The sequence below is a fragment of the Trichoderma harzianum genome (genome assembly GCF_003025095.1).
Source record: "Trichoderma harzianum CBS 226.95 unplaced genomic scaffold M431scaffold_9, whole genome shotgun sequence".
Taxonomy (NCBI): domain Eukaryota; kingdom Fungi; phylum Ascomycota; class Sordariomycetes; order Hypocreales; family Hypocreaceae; genus Trichoderma; species Trichoderma harzianum.
This window is the reverse complement of record NW_020209257.1, coordinates 396,145-419,184: the sequence shown is the minus strand read 5'-3', so window position 1 is coordinate 419,184 and position 23,040 is coordinate 396,145. Positions and strand designations below refer to the sequence as shown.

At 52.0% G+C, this 23,040-nt stretch overlaps 8 protein-coding genes across 8 annotated transcripts; 6 read left to right on the top strand and 2 right to left on the bottom strand.

Moving 5' to 3' along the window:
• The first annotated feature begins 192 nt into the window (after positions 1–192).
• On the top strand, positions 193–858 carry M431DRAFT_147006 (hypothetical protein). The gene is made up of 2 exons (XM_024912743.1): positions 193–700; positions 761–858. Exons 1-2 carry the CDS (start codon positions 579–581, stop codon positions 846–848), a joined length of 210 nt encoding a protein of 69 aa, XP_024772313.1. The 5' UTR covers positions 193–578; the 3' UTR covers positions 849–858.
• On the bottom strand, positions 760–2,213 carry M431DRAFT_509912 (hypothetical protein). The gene is made up of 3 exons (XM_024919380.1): positions 1,608–2,213; positions 1,383–1,518; positions 760–1,319 (listed from the first exon to the last, which is right to left on the bottom strand). The coding sequence occupies exons 1-3, from the start codon at positions 2,007–2,009 to the stop codon at positions 1,117–1,119; spliced, it is 741 nt and encodes a 246-aa protein (XP_024772312.1). The 5' UTR covers positions 2,010–2,213; the 3' UTR covers positions 760–1,116.
• A 126-nt stretch (positions 2,214–2,339) lies between these two features.
• On the bottom strand, positions 2,340–4,863 carry M431DRAFT_509910 (hypothetical protein). Its single transcript, XM_024919379.1, has 3 exons — positions 4,335–4,863; positions 3,046–4,255; positions 2,340–2,978 (listed from the first exon to the last, which is right to left on the bottom strand). Exons 1-3 carry the CDS (start codon positions 4,455–4,457, stop codon positions 2,533–2,535), a joined length of 1,779 nt encoding a protein of 592 aa, XP_024772311.1. The 5' UTR covers positions 4,458–4,863; the 3' UTR covers positions 2,340–2,532.
• Positions 4,864–5,096: 233 nt separating this feature from the next.
• M431DRAFT_509905 (hypothetical protein) lies at positions 5,097–7,041 on the top strand. Its single transcript, XM_024919378.1, has 3 exons — positions 5,097–5,593; positions 5,659–6,055; positions 6,202–7,041. Exons 1-3 carry the CDS (start codon positions 5,544–5,546, stop codon positions 6,685–6,687), a joined length of 933 nt encoding a protein of 310 aa, XP_024772310.1. The 5' UTR covers positions 5,097–5,543; the 3' UTR covers positions 6,688–7,041.
• Positions 7,042–11,758: 4,717 nt separating this feature from the next.
• M431DRAFT_53346 (hypothetical protein) lies at positions 11,759–12,004 on the top strand (the record flags this gene model as incomplete). Its single annotated transcript, XM_024920887.1, has 1 exon — positions 11,759–12,004. A coding segment is annotated over one exon (246 nt), but the record flags the coding sequence as incomplete, so codon positions are not given.
• Positions 12,005–12,425: 421 nt separating this feature from the next.
• M431DRAFT_90508 (hypothetical protein) lies at positions 12,426–12,785 on the top strand (the record flags this gene model as incomplete). Its single annotated transcript, XM_024924153.1, has 1 exon — positions 12,426–12,785. One exon carries the CDS (start codon positions 12,426–12,428, stop codon positions 12,783–12,785), a length of 360 nt encoding a protein of 119 aa, XP_024772308.1.
• Positions 12,786–17,334: 4,549 nt separating this feature from the next.
• M431DRAFT_467687 (hypothetical protein) lies at positions 17,335–18,119 on the top strand. The gene has a single exon (XM_024915407.1). It carries the CDS (start codon positions 17,508–17,510, stop codon positions 17,964–17,966), a length of 459 nt encoding a protein of 152 aa, XP_024772307.1. The 5' UTR covers positions 17,335–17,507; the 3' UTR covers positions 17,967–18,119.
• Positions 18,120–18,272: 153 nt separating this feature from the next.
• M431DRAFT_7160 (hypothetical protein) lies at positions 18,273–19,241 on the top strand (the record flags this gene model as incomplete). The annotated part of the gene is made up of 1 exon (XM_024921925.1): positions 18,273–19,241. The coding sequence occupies one exon, from the start codon at positions 18,273–18,275 to the stop codon at positions 19,239–19,241; it is 969 nt and encodes a 322-aa protein (XP_024772306.1).
• Between the last annotated feature and the right edge of the window lie 3,799 nt (positions 19,242–23,040).

The following is a 23,040-nucleotide window of genomic DNA, read 5'->3' as shown; positions in this document are numbered from 1 at the left end:
ATGCAGTGACGTTTCGAGCTCAAGGCCATGATGTCATCCACTCGAGGAAGCTTTACTCCTCCGTGCAACTGCTTAGTTCTCCAGGCAAGTTGCGTACGAGGCCGGACAATCGATTGTTTCAAAGCGGGTATCTGCGCTCTTAACGATTCATGGCGGAAACAGGCATGTACATGCGTCGTAGGCAATAAATCACTAAGATCTGATGTCAATCGAAGTGTTAATCTGCACCGTGATTGTACCTCCCCGCCTATTCTCGTACTATAGTGGGCGCTTCCAACACATGAATCCTGCCTGCCTGTACATTCACAAGCTTCGGCCGGTGAATGATGTGTTTTCGATGACGCCATGTTCCTGCTTCACATGATGGAGAAGGAAGGAATGCCATGGCTTAAGCTCTTCTAGGGGGTAATCAAGGTTGTGGATTGCCGCTTCCCTCCCCTCCATCATCGGTCTATATAAACTTCTTTCATCCCCCCTTCATCTCTCAAACTTCTCCTCCTCATCACAACACAATCTCAGATCCTCATCTCAACTTTAAATCAATCTTCACACAAACAAACAACCAACAACCAATCACAATGGATTCCATCAAGCAGGGCGCCAACTACGTCGGTGAGAAGGTTCAGCAGGCCACCTCTGGTGCCTCCAAGGAGACCAACAAGCAGGTCGCCAAGGACTCCGATGCCCCCGTTGGCACTCGGTAAGATTCTCTTTGCTCTGCCTCAACAACGAACATCAGCTAATCATGTGTGCTCTACAGTGCCTCCGCTGCCAAGGACGCTCTCGGTGACAAGGTGGACGAGTCCAAGCACGACGCCAAGGGCGAGGCCCACAAGCAGGCCATCTAAATGGACTGAGTGAGAGGGAACGATGACGACAACACTTTTGCTTCTACCCGTCTTGAGAGACGAATAGTCGATACCCTTATGAGAACTCTATAATACAAACAATTCGACCTATCTTGCCATTTTGCCTCCATGTGACTGTAATACACCTCAGATTCCTTTGCTAAATTAATGCGATTTGTATCATGCCATATTCAAGCCTTTACAGTATTTCCAACTCACTGCGAGAATTAAACTTTCACGCTCACGTCGAGATACCCTCACCCATCGCTCAAAGCTTCTTCCGGGTCTGTGTCGCAGCCTGTCGAACAGCAAAAGCATTGGAAATGTCACGAATCGAATACACAACCGCAAACAGCGGGATAAAGACCCAAAGCATGTTGAAGAAGACCAAGTACACCCACATATACATGAAGTTGCTGCCATCGAGGTTGATGTTGCCGGTGAGCCACTCGGGGCAAAAAGTCATGAAGCCTGGTCTCCATTAGCCGTCACCTCTATGCAATTATTCTGACTATCCCGTAGCCTAATACATACCTCCGTAGAGTTCGCAAGTCGCCAAGACAATCATCCAGATGTTGGCCATGGGGTTCTTCTTGGCAAGCAGATAGCAGATGTACACAGCCAGGGGCCCATCGAAGAAGACGGTCAAAAGCTCAAGGCTGATAACGCCCTGTAATGATACCAATTCCCACCGTTAGCCAAGAAAAACCAACAGTCCACAATGACGAAGACAAAATTCATTTAACAAGAGAAACGTACCAAGTCAGCTCCCGCCCATCTCTTATCCGCCCTCGCATACACCATCCACAGCTGCGCAAACGGGTTATCCCCCCCGCTCTGCGGCCCATACACGCGCCCATTCTCATAGCCCAGGAAATTATACGGCGTGGGCACCAAGTCGGCCAGGCGGTCGCCGACCTCGCTGGCGGGGATGTACGAGAAGAAGCAGTGGTAGAGGAAGCTTCCCTCGAGGATGAAGTGGCAGAGCGCGTCGGCGAGGTGCCAGATGAAGAGGAAGCGGACGGTGGCGGTGGTGGAGGCGCGCGGGAGGGCGATGCGGGAGACGGAGTAGGCGACGAGGACGATGGCGAGGGTGGAGAGGAGGGAGATGATTGTGGTTTGGTCGAAGAGGTCGGGCGGGAGGGAGGATTGGACGGCCATTTTGTTTGTTTTGTTGGTTTGTTGAAATTAGGTGTGCTGTCGTGTTGTTGTCGAAGACTCGATTGGGATTTCTGTAGTGGTCAATGGAGGTTTTGAAGATGCTGTTGATGTTGATGTTTGTAAATTCAATGGCAGAGTCAACTCTTTTGTGCTGAAAACACAAGCACATGACACACACTCAATGGAAGTGAGATGTTGACAGAGTAATCTCTTCTCTCCTCTTGAGCTTGTAGGCCGTTTCTTAGCGTGGGGTCGCAAGATTTTAGACAAGGCCACAGCTATTGTGGGGGTGGGTCAATTGCAACGAGGCTCATCTCAGACTTGCATCAAGTGCTTATATACTGTCTTACTATTACTCCGTATATTGCTTTTAAATTTTTTTAATTTCAACTGCGTATGTTTTTTTGTCTTTGGTGCCCTAGATATACAGAATAACCCAACATATTGAACTTGATGAAACTCCGTCAAACCCTTGACCTCTATTGTCAAAACACCATGCACCCCATGCAAGACACATCACACCTCAGGCGTCCCACTCCTTGAATCCCTTCTGCTTCTGTCTCGTGTTCCATCCCAGCTTTCCACTAATGCTATTGATCCAATCCTCGCTCCTGCGTCCTTCTGTCTGGACCGAAGCAAAAGGGTATCTGCTCGCGCTCACAGTCACATAGTCGCCCGGGCTCAGCTCTACCCGCTCTCGCCCGTCAAAGCTGGCCCATGAAGCCGTCCTGGCATTGTACGGGACGCCAACTCTCAAAACGATGGTGTCGGGCAGGATGATGGGTCGGAAGGACAGCGTGTGGGCGCAGATGGATGTAACGAGCATGACGGGATTTTCAGGGTGGCACAAGGAGCCACCAGCAGCGAGATTGTAAGCCGTCGAGCCCGTCGGTGTAGATACACAAATACCATCTGCGAGCACCGAAGTAAAGTGCTCATCGTCTCCAAAGATTTCCGTATATGACATTGCTATAAGAAAAACAGTGCCGTTAGAAATGCTGTTGCAAAAAGAGTGTAAAGATCCAAGACGACTTACTCGGGTTTGGTCCTCGATCAACTACCAGTTCATTCAAAATCTCAAATGTCCCCTCCGGCCGATGAGTCCGCTCATCCTCATTCTCCTCTCCAATCAGCTCCTCCACCAGATCCCGCTTATAATGCAGCTCGTTGCCGTCCTCCTCAGACTCCGAGTCGGGCGTCTTCCTCTTCACGCTCCTCATGACGGTGCACTCAAAGCGAAGCCTCAAGCTCACCGTCACGCCCTTTGAAAACGCCGAGTTGAGGATCGGCTTAAAGTCTTCAAAGTCAAACTTTGTCAGGAACCCAAGGCTTCCTAGCGCAAAGCTCAGCACGGGCGGCACGATCCTCTGGAAAAGCCAGCTCGCGTACAGAACCGTGCCGTCGCCTCCGAGGGTGATGACAAAGTCAAACTGGTGAGGCCGTGTCCTGCACATGCCTTCGTCCCAGTATCTTAGGCGTTTCTGGATATCCTCTCGAGCGGTGTCCTCGTCCACGCCGCCCTCTTTGGCATAGTCGTGAACCAAGTCATCAACCAGCTTCCCCACATCAAACTTCTTGTTGGTCTTGAGGTTCTTCTCCACGTACACGACATACTTGACGTCTCTCTCCTTGCTGAGGAGCCACTGTGCCAGCGCTCTCGTGTTGATAATCAAGTCCGAGTCGTGAATCTTTGTCAAGAGAAAGATGCACTTGACCCGGAAGCGGATGCGCATGCTGCTCAGCCGTCTGCTCAGTTCGCGAACGCCCCACGCCATATCGCTCAGCTGCTTCTTAGTCAACATGCGGCTATGCAGGTTTTCGTCTTGCTGCTGAGTGAGATCCGTCTCCGAATCAGTCTTTGTCATCTCCTTGGTCCAGATCTTCTGGTCAACCTGCCCAAGGCCGGCATCGTCATCGTCCTCGAAGCAATCTGTGTCCACGACCACTCGGGATTTCCGCCGATGGCCGGGGCTCTTCCGATCAACGACCTTGTCCATCCTCTTCTCTCCGCTAATGTCCTCCGCTCCATCGTGGTGGCTCGTGTATATCGGATGCGCATGGTGGAGGTTACGGTTGGGTGAGCTCGCAGCCGAGCTCCCTCTAGACCGCCGCTGGTCCTCGATCAATTGATGGACAACACATTCAGCGCGTCGGCCCGGCGGGATGCGCTTTGTCTGAGGAACAGGAGCCTCGGACGTGACAAGTGAGCTCTTCCTCCGGTATGGACTGCCTGAATCGAAAGTGACCTGATCATCATCAGCCCATGGGCTTACGCAGAATGGAAACCATGGTTTGGCTAGAGAAAGGAACGAAAGCAACACTCACCTCGACAGCTCCATCGTCCTCGTCACTCCCATTCAAACTCCCCTCTTCAAACGTAATGTGCCTTTGCGGCTTTGGTCGCCCGTCCTGCCCGTCTTGCTGATCTTCCTCGCAGTCCCAGCCCATGATGTAATAGCTGAGTGGGTTATCGCGGGGTCGCGCCGCGGTCCATGTGCATCAGACGCCGTGGTACAAAGGAGCTGCTAGATCTCGGTCCAATCTGCGCTGCGTCAGAGTAGATAGCGATGGTGGTTGAAGCTGTGTATCGTCTGCCAATCGAGTGGAATGGAATGGCAATCGATGGGGAGGTGCAGTTGAATTTGTCAGAATTAAGCTGAACGATCTCGGACGATCGACGGGAGCATGCTTTCACGCATTGCCACATGCACATGGCCTGGTGCTAAATCGAGAGGTGGGGAATAAAGTTCCCGTCAAACTCGGCCATTGTTATCAATCCTTTCATGAGAATAGCCTTACGATGCGAGTGTAATTGCTGCTGTTCATCTCAGTGAGTAGTACATTCATATAATAAAGATCTTGCTTTATATCAAGCATCAATTACTCAACGTCCTACCTGTAGCATCAATTACTAGATACCTACCTAAGCCGAGGTGTTGGTGATCTAAGTCAAATGACGTCAAAGATTGAGGCAACAAATGATTAGTATTGTCAGCCAAACTCGAGTCATCATCGTGAGTATTGTCCAACTTGCTTTTCTATACCAGAAACCTTTTTCTCTTAAATTTGTTAGTCGTATTGACATTGATCAAGTTGAAATAGCTATTATATCATCACGCACAGCCAGTACACGCATGTGAACCGCTTATTTTCACTCATTCAAGGAACCTCCCGGGTAGGTGGGAGTGACGCTCTCGAGTACAAATAGATGTGAATGTCACCACAGGTTGTAATCCCAGAGTACATGCCAATCTATCCAGTGCATCTATCGGGACCCTTCATGCTCCATAGTTCAGTTCTCTTGTGCAAATAAAAAGGCTGAATAGTCACAGTCAAAGTCAACTTACACGCACGAAAATTATTATCGACTCACTAATAGAACAAGTGGGGTCGGGCGGGGAGCCTCAACCTCATCTAAACTCTCTCACGATCTCAAACAAAACATCACATACGCCAATTGAGGATCGATCAATAGCCATATCCATCGAGGTGTTCATATACGGGCACAGTAGTGAGAAAACACCGTCTGCCACAATGAAGCACCTCATCCTGGTCGGGGCCTGTTACGTGGACACCGTTCTGAGGCAAGTCACGAAACCGCCATCATCTACAGCATGAGCATACATCACATTCTAACAATCACCAACAGCGTGCCTCATTACCCACAAGAAGATGCAAAGCAACGGGCCTCGAGCCTCGAAATCCGACGAGGAGGCAATTGCCCCAACTCGCTCGAGGTGCTCCAGCAGCTTGTCGGGCCACAAGATGCCCTTCGCATGCATTTGGTGTCACCACTTCCGAGCAAGTCATCGCTCGCTACGCAGCATATCAAGGAGTCCTTTGGTGAGTCGTCACCTGTAGACTTCGAGCACTGCCTTTACCGAGAGACGCACACCCAGGCAGCCAGCAGTTACATCTTTCGTAGCCAGCAGACGGGAAGCCGTACCATCATCAACTACAATGACCTACCAGAAATGACAGTTGACGAGTTCGAGGCTATTGTGCGGAGATTCAATCCCAGCGATGAGACCTGGTGGCACTTTGAAGTGAGTCCAGTCCAGCTTGAAGGCGAAAACACACCCTGCCGCCCTGTGAAGCTGCGCCCGCGAATGGCCGTGTCAAGCGAGAGACGCCACAGCATCTGATCCTCCGACACCCTTTCAACAATCCTTGTCTGACAATTCCAGCTCAGGGCCGCATACCCAATACTACGTTAGAGTGCGTCCGCAGGCTGCATGATAAGCTGCCAAACGCGCAAATCAGCGTCGAAGTCGAGAAGCCGGGAAGAGACGGGCTTCGAGAACTCGCAGCCGAGGCCAACGTGGTCTTCTATTCCCGATCCTGGGCAGAGGTATGTAGCATTGCGCCATGGGGAGCGGAAGAAAGTGGCTTCGGTAGCCCCAACCATTTCGTATGCGAGGGGGTCGCAAGCCCAACCGCCAAAGGCAAGGAAGAAGAAGAAGAAGATAATAAAAATGAAAGCGGACAAAACCAGAAAAGGCATGCAAAGGCTGAGAGATTAATGTGCATAGAGCTGCGGTCATGGGTCTGCCGAATCGTGTCTCGTGGACGAGCAACGACGACGGGAAGCGTAAGCGTGCCCTTCTCCAAACGCCCTGCTGCGAATCTATTTTGCCTAATGTTTTTTGCCGCTGATTCGGACATGGTCAACTCATAGCAGCAGTACGAGTAGGTCCCTTGCTCTACTCGTATGCACTTGGGGTGCGGATGGAGCCTCCATGTGCCAGTCGTCTGAGCAGATCGTCCACTGTCCCGTTGAAAGCCGTGACAAGTCCATTTCGGTCGTTGAGTAGGTTACCCCAGCGCGAGGTCTCTTTTTCGGGTGCCCCATGCCGCCCTCCCCATTTGGCTCGACGGCATCGCACCTCAACCCTTGGGCTAGTATTTGCGAGTAGCACGGAGCTTTTGAGGCACTGCAGCAGCTGACACGTCCTTGCCATTAGCTCGGTGGGAGCGGGTGATACCTTCGTCGCGGGAATGCTCTACAGCCTGGTCTGTCGCGACAGAAACTGGGATGTAAGCCACGGGCTGAGATTCGCCGTGCACCTTGCCACGACAAAGGTCCAAAGGGAAGGGTTTCAGGGGCTCGGCGCACATGTCCACGACTGGCTAGTAGGCAATGCGTCCTGATCGCTTCTTCAATTTAGCATTCGGCTCAGCCCTCGCACCGTGATGAAAACAAACCAGCAGGCGGGTCGGAGCCGCCTTGTTGACTGACCAGGGAAGCGGCCAAGATGTTCTGTACCTAGAAATGCGCGGCCCTGAGGTACAAGTAGCGTTCGCGCCAATGCTAGCAGCCATTCCTGGGTGGGCGGAGGCGAAAACAAAGACCAGAGAGGAGTTGGCTACTGCACCCATTTCAGGACTAGGTGACATTAACGCGAAGCACAAGGGTTGCTCGTATGGGCAAGTATGTACGAGTACAATATCACCAACAAAAGTTGTACTTGTATGAGCACACAGAGCACGCCGTACTTGGCAACAATCGACATGGTGGCCTGTCAGACAACCAGCAAGCCGTGTGCTGTTCTAGCAATCCTCTCAAAGCCGGAGGGTTGTCTGTTTTGATGCTCGAAGGAAGGGGGTAAGGAGCGGTGAAACCGGTGTGAAGAGGAAGAGCCCGTGAGGTGGAGAGTGAAAACGGAGTCAAATGAGAGAAAAGACCATGTATGATACGCCATTGGCTCGTGAGGCTTTGCAGCATCTCAATGCAATATCCGACGCCCAGCAAAGAAGAGGGAGCAAAAGGGCAAAGGTCCTTGAAAGGCCGGTGATTAATTGTGGGCAGACGATCATAGCTGCTGTGTCTCGACTTTCCGGCCTCTATGGGGCTGGCGTCGAGCAGCTTGCAAATCGCCTGTGAGGCAAGCAAACCCCCATCTCTCAAATCGCTAGTCCGTGCATATCATACCAGGTTGCATACGCAAACAAGCTGCTGGTCACCAACCTTAGGGTGATTTTCGTCCGCTTCCCCTCCTCTCCACCGCCGTGCGTCTAGAGGGAAAAGAAAGAGGGAGATGTGGTTGCCAATGACCACTGCCTCACATGCGTCCTCGTACTTGTACAATGGCCGCGGACGCCGGTCCTGTTGCCCTCGATCTCAGATAAGACTGATGAAAAGAGAAATTATGACGCCACTACTTGCAATATCAGTGTTCCCTACACGGGCTGCCCGTTTCGACTCCCAATATAGGGCACGGGTAGCTATTATCGCACGAGTTGGTGGTGCTCGTAAGCCAAGGATTTCCGTCTCTTAGGTCCGCGAAAGGGGCCAAAGGTCGACCTGGCTGGGGAGCTTAGCTAATAATATTACTGAAATGTCTGTCACCAGGCTGGCGCTTAAGGTAAATGTCGTGACTGTACTCCGTACACCTGTTGGAGGGGAGATATGAAAAGGGTGGTGGATGAGACACAAAGGATCGAGAAGCTATATCGGGAACACCAGCCCGTAGCTTAAGTTTTAAAGGCACACCCCCATTGGGGAAGAGACATCCAGCCAAGGCTAAATGAACCAAGCCAGATCATGCCCTGTTAATGCCTAGCGAATAGGTGGAGGATCAAGGGCCAGCAAAAGAAACCCAATATCTACCCACGTCAAAACGCGCTGTTTCGGCCGTTTCTGCGTTGCCTTCTCCATACACACGGCAAAGTTGTACGGGCTGCCGTGCGCAGGCTGCTATCGCCGCCATGTCCCAAGGAGGGAGCTGCAGTTGATCTGTAGCCTATTGCGGGCGTCAAGTGAAACGAACAAATCAGGGCCAAAGCCAGGTCGGGAGGGTGGCGAATACTTGGCTGAGGGGGCGTCTCTTTAGAATTCAACGATGGGGGCGCCTCTTGTTTAATTGCTAGGCTGCGACCGAATCTTGATCCAACATTCCAATCGCGCATTTGTACTCGTACTGTAATGCAGCTGGCAGGGAGTCCTCGTACGATAGCAGATTCGCCGTTGCTACCGTTGATGGAGCCCCTCGATGCAGACCTGTTCCAGAGAAATCATACCTGTAGCAAATATTGGTTGCTTGCTAGCTTGATTCATCGCTTAACTTTTGCTCCCCTCCTTTTCTCCCTGTTGGACCTGGCCCTGAAGAGAGTCTGTGCCCAAGATGGGGAAATGGCCAACAACAACATGTCAGCAAAACACAGCTACGAAGGAAGCACCAAGAGCATGCTGACGCTCAGCTGTTCCCTTTGTACAGGGCAATCATCAGGGGGGCCTAAAAGACGAAAATCCGAATTCCAGAGTCAAGTGATGCAATAAATGTAATAGTATCATGCATCCTGGAGAGGTCGATCGCAGCAAGCCGTTCGACGCCGAGGGAAGGTGGGATGTCGGAAGGCATCCGGCGCCAAGGCGGTAGCTGAGTGACACAGAGGCTCCGTCGAGGCCTGCTTGTACAACAGATGCCAGTGGAGGAACCAATCTGATGTTTCCTAGCGGTCCATGCCGGTACCAAATAATCAAGTCCTGCTGTTGTTCCTCCTTGGTAAGCTGCTGGCCACTGGGTGGATTATCAATGTGCCCGTTCGTCTAAATCGAACAAAGATAGTACAGCTTTGCCAGTAAATTTCTCCCAGGGCTCCGGACCTTTTTCACCTTTTCCCAGCATTCCTTATGATGTTACACGCTTCATCAACTGGGAACCCATAGGTTTGCCTTGGGGCGTAAAATACGTGTAATATCAAACGCCACTGTAAATGGAAGGATCAGCACCAGACGTTTCATTGACTCATTGACTTGTTTCCATGTCGGAGCCAATAGATAAAGAGCACTCTGTCATATGCGACAGAATGGCCTTGAGAAAATTCGCGGCCCTCAAATCGGCACCGCAGGCACATTGGGTGTCGGACGAGGCTCAACATGCAACTCCACTAATTCATCCCCGACTTTTCAGTCGGAGCTACTGTAGGAGTACTTGTACTCCATAGTATGGTACGAAGTAGAACAGCACCATGACAACCGTGTGGCGTTGGTATTTTTGGCCAGGGTGCCAGGATCCAGGTTGTATGCTTGTACGGAGTACGAAGTACGAGTAAGATAGGCCAAAGTGCACATGCACAGGCTAGATGGACATGCTGTAGTGCCGTCGTAGTCTAGGACGTGCTTCGTACGCCAAAGGACTACGGGGGCAGTTGAGCAATAGCCCATTAGCTGGCATCTCCACGTTTGACGCCTTGGCCTGCTGGTAGGTTTCATGGATTTGCCAGTAGCCTTGGTTTCCAGCCTCTCTTCATAATACTCGTACGGGCCAAGTCCTGTGCTGGCCCTGCGGTACTGGTTTTGGCAAGGCGTGCCGTTGGTGTGGGGGGGCCAGCCGCCTGCGACAGACTCGGCTCGCCAGCCCCTACTTGTAATACCTCCCGCAGATTGACACAGACAAAAGTAGGTGGCGTCTTGCCTTTGATTGCTGTGAACCAACCGCTTGCCGCGTCATGGTAGCCATGTAGAAAGCCGCCAACGCCGATGTACAAGGCCAGACACTACTTTGAGTAATGACCCTGGGGCGGTCGTAAATTTCACGACTTGTTTCTCCGTGGGAATGTAATATCTGGTAGTCGAAGATGAGCTGCTAGTAAGAATCCAGCCGAACTGTCCACAGGCTGCCGGGCGTGAATGGTCAGATCATCAAGTAGCCCTGCCCTCGCATTTTGTGGCACCCCTTCACATAGCTCTACCGCTCCTCTTTCATTCTGCCGAATTAATCTCTCGGCTCACGTGCAGAGAAAACACTTCTAGTATGTGGAGGCTGTAGGGTAGTAATGAGGCGTCACCTTGGCCGGAGTCGGTGAATTTGGTTGCATGGCCAAAGCCAGAGATGCAATATGCTATGTAGCAAAAGGGGGGACGCGGACTTTGGGCCTGTCTGCAGAGTGATATGCGCCACTGCAGTCGTCACATTGGTCGTGCCAACGTGTGCAACCATACGAAAACAGCAATCCGCTATAAAGACGAATGTTGTGCGCTGCCGGCGCAGGTGAGATTTTTTTGGGCGGTGGATAAAAAGGTTCTCGGCGATGGCCTATACACAACTAATGGATGGCGTAGGTGCAGTATGAAAAGCCATCCACAATCGATATCTCACAAGGCACAAGGATAGAGTAAGTTGCTATAACATCCACCACTCGGCATCGTGTTAGCCAAGTTGCGCCGCGTGGAACCCAGAATGACGGCCTGGGCTTTTGCAACCCAGCTCTCTCCTGACTACTTCTGGTGGCGGTAGTGGAACTCGTCCATGTAGCGTCGGATGCCGGGGATTGGGCGACAACTGCGACGTTTGGGGAGAATTAATGTCCAAGTGCTCGTAATCAGACAGGTCTGTCTTGGTTCGGATAGTCCAACTAGGGTAGGCAAGGATGTGGAACTCTGAGCAATAAAAGTTGTCCTGGTTGAAACATGGCTGCGTGGGACATTGACGCCCGCATTGGGCTGTAACGTACGGAAGAGGCCTGCAGCAAGAGTTAAAAGCCATGCCAAGCATCTGCTAGCAGTGCTAGGTTATTGAGGCACTCGTAGCCGAGGGACCAGCATTGGTCCCAGGGTCATGATCACCACGGCCGGCGAACCTTGCTCAAAAGGGCGTGCGGCGTTGAGGCATGTCTGAAGTACTCCGTGCCAATGGCAGGAAGGAACCCGTACCAGAGCGCATTCGTGTGCCGAGACAAACAATCAAAGAGGAAGCCCTCTGTCGCCTGGTGCGCCACCGGTGACGGCTGAAAGGTTATGCGGCGACCAACGCATTTGCCGGGTGGCTCAGTCTGGACCTGGCCAAGGTGGGCGAGTGACGCCGATCATCGTATTGTCGAGGGAGCAGCGAAAAAGGGGGCTCATTCTCTGGCGCCGTCGCCATTCGCTGCAACCCCACAAGTGCGACAAGGACACGGCCCGCCAGGTCACGGCGCCAGTGGATCAAGAGCCGTCCGAGCATTTGCAAGTCACCGGAGGCTTGAGTGGGACAATCGCGGCGGGGGGTTCGGTTCAAGGTATGGAGGGCATCAATGCTGGTAGTGCTCCGTCCTTGCCCTTGGCGCCATTATCCTGGCCAGCGCAGCCGGGTCCCCGAAGATTGACGAAGGAGGATTGCCCTGCCCTGAGCAGATACGGAGAAGCAAATCCGGCTCCCTGCCAGGGCGTCAAGCGATCACATGACAAGACGTCGTCCGCCCTGAGAACTGGGGCAGAAAATGGGCGAGTGCCTCGCGAAGCTGCGTTCAGCTACAGCCCACAGGTAATACCACCAGGTACTACAAGTAAATAACAGCAGTAGACGCCGTAAAGCGAGAAGTAAGCTGGCCTGTGATCGGCTGTTCCTCTAGCTCTTTTGGCATGAAACCACTGGGTGTCTCGTCGAGCACCAGAACAAATATGACTCAAGACGTGCGTCGCGGGCAAGTCGACCGATGCTAAATGCAAACGACCGGAATTCTCCCAGCAACCTGAACCATGCCAGCGGCAGCTTTCGCGTGGCCATTAGTAGAGGTAGCACCAAGCGGTTTAGTAGCACTCACGTCGGTACGAGGACGGAGTACTGTGCTCCCCTTACCACCCCCTGTAATTGCTCCAGGCCCATCTCCGTAGGCTGTCCTGTCGAATGGCAGCTGTCTCCATCAGCCATGGTCCCATTTCAGGATGTGATCAATGGTCAGAAAGCCAAGTCTAGCACAAGCAGATGCGCTGGGGGCCTCGACATGACCTGTGCTGAGGGGCTCCCGGACTTCGCTGCTGTGCAGGACGGGGCTTGCCTGTGCTCTTGGTTCTAACAGGACCCGGACTCTGACCAGGACCTGCAAGGCGTCACATGTTGGTTGGTCTTGGACAAGCAACCAGATTAACCAAGGCTCTCGCTGGACCTGGAGCTGATGGTGGCGCAACGGAGAAGGATTGGATGGGGCAGACGAGCGAAAGTGTAGGTACAGTAGCACTGCTAGCACGGGTACAACCACAGCGCTGGCTGGCACAAGTGCGAGCCGACCGCAGTCAGCCATGCAGGCGGTCCAAAGCGACAAGCATGGCGCTCTAGAAAGCGTCCACTGTGAAAGCCGCCAACACTACTGAACCTGGACATACAGCACTGTGGAGCAAAGAGGCTGTTGTTTTGTTGTCCAGTCCAGCCTGGAAGCCATCGGTGCTAGTTCCTGTCCGGTAGCGTGGTGCGTAGTAGTGGCACAAAGGGGCGCAAAGAGGCACCAGCGGCGACCAGGTGCTATGATTGGAGTGGGCGAGCACTTCTGGTAGTGTAATGGCTGACCGGCGATAATGTTGGACGAATCTCTCTGAACGCGTACCCGTGGTTGAGAAAGCTGAGGCATCATGTATGTACCAAACTGCTTACAAGCGTCTTGTGGCTCGACTTGGTTGTCATTTTGCAAACTTTCACCGCCTGGGCTCCGTACGAGTACGTACTTGAGTGACTTGGCCCAACCGAGTTTCACCATCGCTCTGATTGCAGAACGACTGCCCTCAATACTTTCTGGTATTCGTTGGCTTGTGCAAAGCGCCCTATGCTAAGATTGCTAGTACTGCCTGTCCGGCATTTCACAGGGTGACGTATTCAGCTGGCAGGCTTAGCATTTTGCTCTACTCGTATGGACTACGAAGGAGTACGAGTACCCATCTCCAGCAAACTCGCGCACAGTGCATTTTGAAAAGCTCCCTTTCCCTGCTACTAGAGCAGTGATATAGCGGCTGAAAATCGGCGCCTAGGGAGGTACCATTGTAGCATCGGGGGGCAAGCAAGACTTCTCCGGTGCTCCTTGCCGGCCGTCCGTCCGTTCGTGGTTCTGATCTTGTTGGGACTTGCGAACTGCATGTTTTACGAAGGTATTACATGGACGCCCCCTAGTATGAGTGACTGCTGGTGCGCAATGCTTGCCCGCTGACCCCAATCCGTCTTTGAAGTGTCGGTCGACATGAATGTCTTAGGCTCAGATGCTGTACGAGGCAATACCTAGGCAATACCTCCTCCTGGCAGCGCGGGCATATTGATCCGCCAAACTGTTGCACATATCTAAGTGTGGTAGCAGCATAATCAATAGGTACCTTGAGGCTCGGGAGGCTGCCAGGATTGGCAACAGAAACGAGCTCAACCATTGATCCATTTGATGCCAACCCGCTACAGGAAAGGCACCAAATAGTCCTGGACATAATGCTTGGAGGCGTGCCACAGTGCCTATCAGATAGTACGACTGTATAATACTCCGCAGTCGCAGCATGGGTACAGGCAGCCCAGACCGGCAGGCGGAGAGTCGGGTCTTTGGCCTTTTGGATTTGAGCCAACTTCAGGTGACTCCGGCAGGGGCGCTTCGTCTCTCGGCAAAGCCTCATGCTGCTCTAAGTTGTTCTGGTACTAGTAGCGCTGGCATAATCGCTCGCCTGATGAAGCATCAGCAGCCCGCCACTCACTCTCCACCATTGCCCATTGAGGGGGATGCCTGTACAAGTTCAAAGTACCGTATTGGGCTGCACTCGCATGCATCAGATTCCTCTTGAAGCATTGTTACGGTACGGATACAGTACTCCCTACGGTACGATGGTATAATAGGTCCTTGTAGGTACCGCCCAGGTAGCTCCCCTGGCGCACCGGAGCAGGCATCGTCGGAGCGAAAATAGTGCCAGCATGTACTTTGTACCTGTATGCGCGGATGACAGTTGCTTTTCGGGCCATGGGGTCAATTCCGCCAAAATCCTGACCTTGGCCTTGATGACACTCTTTTCCTTGTCGGGCTGAGCAACAGGGCGGGCCTCAATCAGTGCTGTGTCATTACTCGTACCTTTCATGTTCCATCATCCCTTACGAGCATGTCTTGTACCCATTGCAGCACCTTGTGATTGTTTGCAATACATGAAGGACTGACACTGGGTGTTTTGTAAAGGCGTCTTTGAACTTTTAGTAAGATAGTAGTACCAGGTACCTCGTAGTCATGTTGGCATTTATCATTGTGACCCGTCCTACCGTACTTGCCTTGCACGCATCAAGGGACCAGGCGACAATATTGCTCGGTACCAGTGCGGAGCTCCCCGTCGCTACAACTTGGAAGTATTGCGGTACATGTGCCTTCCGAGGTGCCATATTCCGTACCTGCTTGCACAGGTTGGCAGGGCCGAGTGGCGATTTGGTGCTGCACTCTGCTGCTAAATTGCAACTCCACGCAGCCGCAGCTTACTTACCGTACCGTCCATGTGCGGTACATGTATTGACCTGAGAGGCCCCTCCATCCCGAGATTTTGCGCCAGTTGGTACTCGGACGGCAGCCGTTTGATACGCGAACGCGAATTAGCGGGGCTCCATGCCGCCTTGCTCTTTCCACATTGTTGCCGCTTCTGACCCAGCAGAGGGTGAGGGAGGCGCTGTCGGGTGTCTTGCCTGGCTACTGTTTGATTGCGGAGCACGAGACGATGAAATGCATCTTTGCTGCCCCTTTGATGCGCGGCGTGGGACTTTGGACTTTGCCCATCTTTCTTTCTCTCCCTGGTGTATTCGTATTACCACTATTCTTTACGAAGGATTGCAAGAAGAGCAACAACCTTTCATCTCCCTCATACACTCAAAAGGGTGCATGTGCATGAGCGAAGCTATGTTGACGCTCAGCAGCAGCAGCATCTGTATCGCTATCGCCATTCGGCATTGGCTTCAACATGGCCATCGGCAAAATTACTGTGGCAGCTCCAGGCACGACAACGACAACAAGGCCCAGGAGACCCAATGGGCACCGCTTGCTGTGCAGCCACACAGCTAGCACAACAGCTGGTGGGCTGGCGTCATTCACTTGTCTTACATTTATGGCAGATATGGAGCACGGTGGTAAGCGGCTGGACGGAAGGGACCGCTAATATGATGAGGTCGGCACAAATGCTGGCCAGTCGTTAACGACCGATGAACCAGCGATGAGATCTGTCTCCTCCTTGGAACCCGCTCGTTCGTGTCTTGGATAGACTAACGCCACGCAGTCTCTCGGCCGTGCTCCATTCCCAGACTTTGGTGCGAAATCCACCGCAGCCCCAGGGTGTCAGTATGAACCCAAGTAAGGGTTCCGGCAATGTGGGGATGTCAATCACTCTGTCTGGACCGTGATGTGCATCTTCGACTCCGCCTGTGTGGGTGAGATTTGTGGACAGCCTCTCTGCAAGACTCACCACACTATTTTGGAACACCACGCCACGTCGCTAGTGGGGCTAGACGAGCATTCCAAGGCCAAGGGACGGCTTTGTGAAGGGGCCCGTGAGCTGGGGATGAGGCGTGCCGCTCTCTTCTGCACGCCCTGCCGACTCTGATCTTTTGCTCCAGCAGAGCTACCACGGACACTCCGGTCTCTATGGCCGATGCTGGTTGGCTAAGCTGACAGGATGCCATTACCTGGACCCCCTTGGGTGGGAATCAAATCCTTCGCCATCCCTTCCATGAAGCGACCGAAAGATGGCCCTGCGGGGAGGGGCTGCCTCTTTCTTCTCTATCACTTCTTGTCTGCAACCTTTATGCTTCAGCGTGGGGCTGCAGGGATTTAGCATTGGCGCTCTCCTCGTGAGCCTGCGGCTTGCCCTGGCATCCAGCACGGCGGTGCGAGCACGGAGCCCAAGCGGTTGTTGTTTCGACCCAAGCGTCGGAAGTGCTTCAGGTCTGTTCTTGTTGGCGCCCTGCTAACCAAGTCCTCCTCGTGCTAGTTGGTAATATCATATGTCAGCCCTGCTTAGGATCTTGCGTGTCTGTGCTCCCTGCTGGGCGCTACAAAACCTGGAAGAGGACGAGTACCTCTTGTGTATCTCGTACACGCAGAAATCCGCTATTACTCCGTACTATCAGAATCAAAACCTGTAGTGCTTCTGCTTTGGCGTGTGTCCACTCACGATGCCACAAGTCGTTTACAGTGCGGCGGGAGTATCGCTGCCTTGGGCCGATGACTTCTTCGTACAAGGGCCGCCTAGAGTCCCATTACTCGAACATGTTTACTACCCGCACTCAAGGTATTTTCGCATCTCTGAATAGCCCGAAGTCACGCCTAACCATGCAAATCTTGGTATGCGGCATGGTGACATGGACTTTTGGAACCTCCAATCTCGCCAGGGCAGCCATCCCTCGACTGAGATGGTTTACTGGTATGCGAGCACAGAGTACCGCCGCAAGAGACCCGAGGGTATCCTGAGTTTGGTGGGTACTCTATGCGTCGCTCGCAAGCAAGTGTGGTAGTTGGGATGGCTTCACCCACGTATCCGCAAGGTACATGCATCCCAGTACCTTGGTACAGTCACGCTTGTCAGAGGCCAGATTCTCACAACACGCAAACGCAAATGCTCCATCTTTCTCCTTCTGAGGGCTCGCACTATTGTCTCCGGCACGGCCGCCGCTCTAGAGCGATGACTATCCATGGCTAATGGGGCGCCCCATTCCCAATTTTTTTTTTTTTCGTTTCCTTCTCGTTCTACTCTCCCGACTGGAGCTCTGGTCCGTCCGATGAGACATCCTTGCACCACCCCTTGCCTCGCCCCGTATGACGTACCGGCCAAGGAACGAAGAAGGCATGTATGTCGGCTCGCAGGCTGTGTTCCAATCCCGACCGGCCATGTCTTGGATGGTGTCAAGGGCCTGTGCATGTCCCAGTATGCATGTACTAAGGGAAAGACAATCCTGGATCTGGATACCTACTCCCTGTGCACTGGCTAGCAGGCCTTGGCTCAATCTCCATGCAACCCGCACGTTTGCCTGTGCCGTCGTCATACCAAAAAAGAAACGTCGCCTACTGCTACGGCCGGAGGAGTACCACACTAATTACACTAGACGCTCTGTACCGTTGTCTCGTTGGCCCACTTCCAGATCCATGGTCGGTTGGATCTGGTTCGGACTACTAGTCGTAGTAGGACTGCGTACCAAGCCCATGCACTGCTATTCCCTGGTCGTGATTTACCCTCTGAACCATCCCTACTTGGGCCGGTTGTTAATGCCACTCTGATCCCTCGAACGATACTTGTACACCCCCCCTTGGGAACCGTCCCATTCTTATTAACTGTTAGCATTTTGAGTTTGTATTAATAGTTTCGTTTTCGTTCTCCCCCGGACCGTGGTGTTCACCTATATCATACTCAGCTATCCTTCACCTTGACGCTCATCAACACCTCTCACCCGACAACATCATCTGCAATACGAATCATCTCAATACCATCATACACCCACGAGCAAACACAACCCCTTGGACTTTTATATCAGCAACACTTACTACTCGTCCAAGTCCAACATATCCAACCCGTTATCAAAAACGATGCAGTCATATTTTGGGGAGCTGATGGCTTCTCAAGCCTCTCTATCAACTCGCTGGAATAGATACTGCGAGAACCTTTACATCAAACCATCTCGAGGCCCGACTACACAACGTGTGGGCATGGCCACTCGAGTCGTCAAACCTTCCAGTGCGAACAACAGCCCCCGATCGTCCGCTGCAAAGTCAAGGAGACGCACAATTGTAAACGACTCTCAGACTTCTCAAACAGCGAGAAGGCAACAGCAAGTCCTAGACTACCTCTCGGGTTCTCAGCCAGTCCCTTCAGGAAGCCAACGACGGCCTGTCAGCTGGCATCCATCGATGCATATGCAATCACCTCAAGATGAATACCTACAAACTCCCTCCTTTGACTGGCTACCTTCGACCATGCAACATGCCCAGTACACCAACTACCATTCGGCATCTCAGCCATCCCCGCCAATGGTTTCTTACTCAAACAACACTTCACCATCACCAACTTTCTCTCCGCCTTCACCCACTTATATGGGTACCGAGGCTATGACCACTCGACCAGTCGATGAGTGGCAGTTGGCAGCATGCTATCCCAATATGAGCGATGATCGATTTGCAATGTCGACATTGAACAGTGCTGTTGATGCATACAGCCTTGGATACATCGACACTACTCCACCTACGCCTTCCTCCTACATGCCTACCCAGCCATTACAGCCAACTCTTCCTGAAGCAGCCATCCAAGTGCTGGACGAGCCAGAAGAGGAGGGAGAAATTCTTATTGGCATGGGGCTTTACGATACTCCCGGTAAATATGAAGAGGACCCACACCTGAACAACTACCGGTCTACTGTATCGTCTCTCCTCGGATCCTCAGTCCGACCTCGGGAGCCTACTGGCAAGGGCCTGAAACTGGAGGAGACTTGGGAGCCCCCAAAATCTGATAATGAGGAGGAGGATGAAGAGGAGGAAGAGGAAGATGAAGAGGATAATTAATTACCAGAGAAGGATACGACATTACGATGCATCACGGACACTTGACGGATTTGAAGAAAAAGATAATGACTTGTATTATTTTACACCGGCGAACACTGGTTGCCGCAAGGATATTCAGAGATTTCTGATAAGGAGTTTGGTGCTTTTGTTCCCCCTGCTCTGGACGAGCTTGGATGGCAATATTTTGGGATCAGCGAAAAAATACCCCAGGACAAGGATCAGGCATGGGATATTGAGAATAGCGCATGTACATAGAACACACAAAGTTAGTGCTCAGGTGGCTCACGCCAAACAAATGCTATGGAAGATTAATACTACAGAACAAGAAAACCGAGTGACGTATAACATGTTGAAAAGACTGATCACTTGGGACAGGTGGTAAGTGACCAAGCCCACCAAGGTACAGGTAACGCTAGTCCCGTAGGTACCTGTGTTGGTGTAGCGCTACTAGCGGCAGGCACTGTTGCGAGCATGTACTCGTACTACGGCAGGTACCTCTGAGACAATGCCCAGCCCCACTATCAAGGAGCAACCGGAGGGTTCTGAGCAGCCGGCATGCACCTCTCCTGTTTCTGCTCCGTGTGTATATAATATTGGTACGAATACATGCGGGTTCTATAAATATGGTCTGTGCAGCATCCCGGCTACAAAGACAGATGAAAGCAAAAAGCAACGAGAATACAGAAAATAGAAAACAACGAACATCAGCAAGCGAACTAACCTAACAGACCCCTGTCAAACATGTGTCGGTGGGGTAGCCAGAGTGGACCCTGTGCATTCTGGAAGGTTGTAGGGGCGCCTGCTGACTGGCCAAAAATCTCCAGTTTTCTCCTTTGCTTTTTTTTTTCTCCTTCCCCTTGAACTCCAAGAGCATGGACCCCCCCCCTCTCCCTCCCCCCCTCCTATGCGCTTTCTCTTTCTTGTGCTGTTTCCTCTCTGCTCCCCCACCCCACACATTTTCGCTGCTGCTTGCCCGTTGCCCCCTTTTAGTAGCCACACCCCACCCTCCCTTTCATCCGGGTTCGGCAGTTTGTACACCCCCTCCCTTTTTTTATTTTGTCCTCTTTTCTTTTTTTTGCTCTCGCTTTCTTTCGAGCTGCGGGTTTTCCCACTTTTTGCTTTTTGCTTGTCCCTTATTTTTAGTGCGGGTGGTTTGATCCGTGCATTTTCGATGTGGGAGAGCTTTTTGAAGGTGGTACAGTACGTACCTTTGTCTTCTACAGGACCTGCTGATGCTTGCAGTTTGCCTACCTATATACGGTATATTTACGAGCTCGAAGTGTCTTGATACCTGGATACTTATCCCTGGTACTTTATTTTTTTACCGCACATGTGCCCCTCCAGCCTTGAATCTACAGGTAGATGCTGTAGTGCAAAGCGGGTGGACGAAACCGTTGGGAAAACCTCGAGACATGTACACGTCTGGAACTCTCAGCACGGCTTCAGCGGATGATCGTGGGTATTCGGCTCCCTTTTTTTTCGCTTTTGTTTTTGGGCATATATTCCACTGGGGCGAGATTGAGTCACAAAAGCAAGCTGAAGCTTCGGCTGTGCTCGACAAAGTGACCCCCTTCTCATACGTAATCTGTGGCTGCTTGCTTGGGGAATAACATTGCTGCTAGCAGGATGGGGCTGCTTTTTCGCACGAAGTGCTGGTTTTTTAGTGGGAAAGAAGAAGACGAGCGGACCAACAAGAGCACCACCTTGACTGGCTGACTTGCAAATACGGAGACCAGCCGAGTAGGTATTGAAACTGCGGTCCGTACGTACTCCCAGCTAGACTAACAAGCACAAGCCTACCTAACTTCTCTTTGTTGCCCCGCGGGCCCGTTTCGCCGAGTGCCACAGAGAAGAGCTAGCCAGCCCTCTTCTTTTTTCTTTTTCTCTGGTGCTGGTCCTGGGAGCGGGTTTTTGGTGGGCGCGGCTTGGGCGGTAAAGCATTGCGGTAAGGTGCCTAGTGCGTAGGAAATTTTTCTTTTTTCTTTTTTTACTCCTCTTCTTTAATTATGCGGTTCCTCTAGGCTAGACGGATTGTCTTGGTCTGGACTTTTATCGTGCCGGTAATTGTGCCATTCGGCGCTCTGCAGGCATCCCTGAGTTGCATCCATTAGCGGGCCAGGCAAGGTTTTTTCTTTCTCGCCGTCTTAATCTTTCTGTCTCTTGTTTCCGTCCGCCGTAGGTGGGGGGTTGTTTGTGAGGTGGTATGCCGGGCCGTCGTGGTTTAGAGATTGAGGTTGCCTGAAGGATTGCTGTTCCCATATTGTTCGGACTAAAGCCCGAGGGTGCCGAGTTTTTTTGCGTGCTAACTGACATACGAGTGAGTGCTCGTACGAGTAAGTGCGAGTTGGTGATGGGGAGCTGAAATGCCGGGCATACTCGTACGGGGCGCAGTACGGAGTAGACCCCAGCAACTTTTGTTCTCTGGCTGCTGTGACGGAGCACATTGATCCTGACGAAATTGGGATTGGGATTGGGATTGGGATTGGGATTGTATTGGAAAGTAACGAGGCGTACAGTAGTGTACGACGTTTGTTGCGACCCCCCGTGCTTTGAAGCCTTGTCCGTGGTTTTGTGCTACCACTTACCTGCATTATCCGTCTGCTTACTCCATACTTGAACCCTGAACCCCCGAGTTTCCCTCTGCAGCTGACAGATTTGACGGATATTGGTCCTTTGTGTACTGGAGATATCGGTCGTCCTGCCTTCTCCTGGTTCTTGCAGCATGACCCTGCGTTTACACGGACAGCCGTCTGCACTGGTGGCTCTCCCTAGCAAGTCATTGTACAGCCCGGATGCCGGAAGGGAAAATGCCTCTTCTGCAATGTATACGCAGCAGCACATGCTTCTACTTGTAACGTGCAGAAAAGTGACGGTGCTAACTACGCTACTTTGGCGCTCTCCGTTGCCGACCTTTTCCCTAGGTCTTTAATTTCTTCTCCCTTTTTCTCGTTACTGCAAGCCGTATCAAGTGTGATATGCGAGACGGGCTGTTGGGGCTGCAATTGGTCGTAGCCGATGATGATGCCGATGGCCTTCCTTACCTTGCATGTGCCTGGCTTGCTAGTACTTGTATGGTACTAAGATTCCGACACGAGTACGAACTTGGTTATTGCGATGCTCTGCGCCCAACATGGCCATCTCCGGGCGGGAAAGCTGAGAATCAGCATCCGTTGGTAGACGTCATGACCGGTCGAGCAATGCCTATCCTGTACAAGTACAAGCACGAAGGCTGAAAAAGGAGCGGTTGTTCTTCGAGTGGGCCTCGAGGACTGCCTTTGGTGTTTCTTCCTCCTCCTCTTTTTCTTAGTACGAATCCATAGTTTTAAATGAACTGGATTTCTGCTATTTTAAAGAGGAAACTCGTCACGGATGTGCAAGGGAATGAAATTTCTTTTCACGCACGAGATCGTGAAAATCTCTGCCTCTTTTGCTTTTCGCTTCTGCAGGCCCGCCGCCTCTTTGTTTAGTTCTCTTTGCTTTTCCATCGAATGGTGCTTTATACTGAATGAAGTATACCGTCATCTTGAAATGCATTATCAATTAAACCTGCACATGGCATGGGGGTACAGTCGTACCATATGGGCTTGTTTGCTGCTTTAGTAATGATTCAAGCAAGAGAATGAATCGAGACCCCAACTTGGCTGTACATGCAGCAGGGCACAGAATGGGTTAAAGTCACGACCAGTGTTGCAGCACAGGTGCGGCGCTTTATCCTTGTAGATGTGACGGTGGTGGATGAGTACTCGTAAAAGTGAGTACCGTACTAAGTACCGTGCTTCTAAATACTGTATCTGTACGA

Excerpts from the sequence above, each read along its gene's own strand:
- M431DRAFT_509912 (XM_024919380.1), bottom strand. The coding sequence starts at position 2,009 with ATGGCCGTCCAATCCTCCCTCCCGCCCGACCTCTTCGACCAAACCACA. Across the intron at positions 1,519-1,607 it reads GATGGGCGGGAGCTGACTTG|GGCGTTATCAGCCTTGAGCT; the intron begins GTACGTTTCTCT and ends GTATCATTACAG. Across the intron at positions 1,320-1,382 it reads GACTTGCGAACTCTACGGAG|GCTTCATGACTTTTTGCCCC; the intron begins GTATGTATTAGG and ends AATGGAGACCAG.
- M431DRAFT_147006 (XM_024912743.1), top strand. The coding sequence starts at position 579 with ATGGATTCCATCAAGCAGGGCGCCAACTACGTCGGTGAGAAGGTTCAG. Across the intron at positions 701-760 it reads GATGCCCCCGTTGGCACTCG|TGCCTCCGCTGCCAAGGACG; the intron begins GTAAGATTCTCT and ends TGTGCTCTACAG.
- M431DRAFT_467687 (XM_024915407.1), top strand. The coding sequence starts at position 17,508 with ATGACGTACCGGCCAAGGAACGAAGAAGGCATGTATGTCGGCTCGCAG.
- M431DRAFT_509905 (XM_024919378.1), top strand. The coding sequence starts at position 5,544 with ATGAAGCACCTCATCCTGGTCGGGGCCTGTTACGTGGACACCGTTCTG. Across the intron at positions 5,594-5,658 it reads TACGTGGACACCGTTCTGAG|CGTGCCTCATTACCCACAAG; the intron begins GCAAGTCACGAA and ends AATCACCAACAG. Across the intron at positions 6,056-6,201 it reads AGACCTGGTGGCACTTTGAA|GGCCGCATACCCAATACTAC; the intron begins GTGAGTCCAGTC and ends ATTCCAGCTCAG.
- M431DRAFT_509910 (XM_024919379.1), bottom strand. The coding sequence starts at position 4,457 with ATGGGCTGGGACTGCGAGGAAGATCAGCAAGACGGGCAGGACGGGCGA. Across the intron at positions 4,256-4,334 it reads AGGACGATGGAGCTGTCGAG|GTCACTTTCGATTCAGGCAG; the intron begins GTGAGTGTTGCT and ends GATGATGATCAG. Across the intron at positions 2,979-3,045 it reads TGATCGAGGACCAAACCCGA|CAATGTCATATACGGAAATC; the intron begins GTAAGTCGTCTT and ends TTTTTCTTATAG.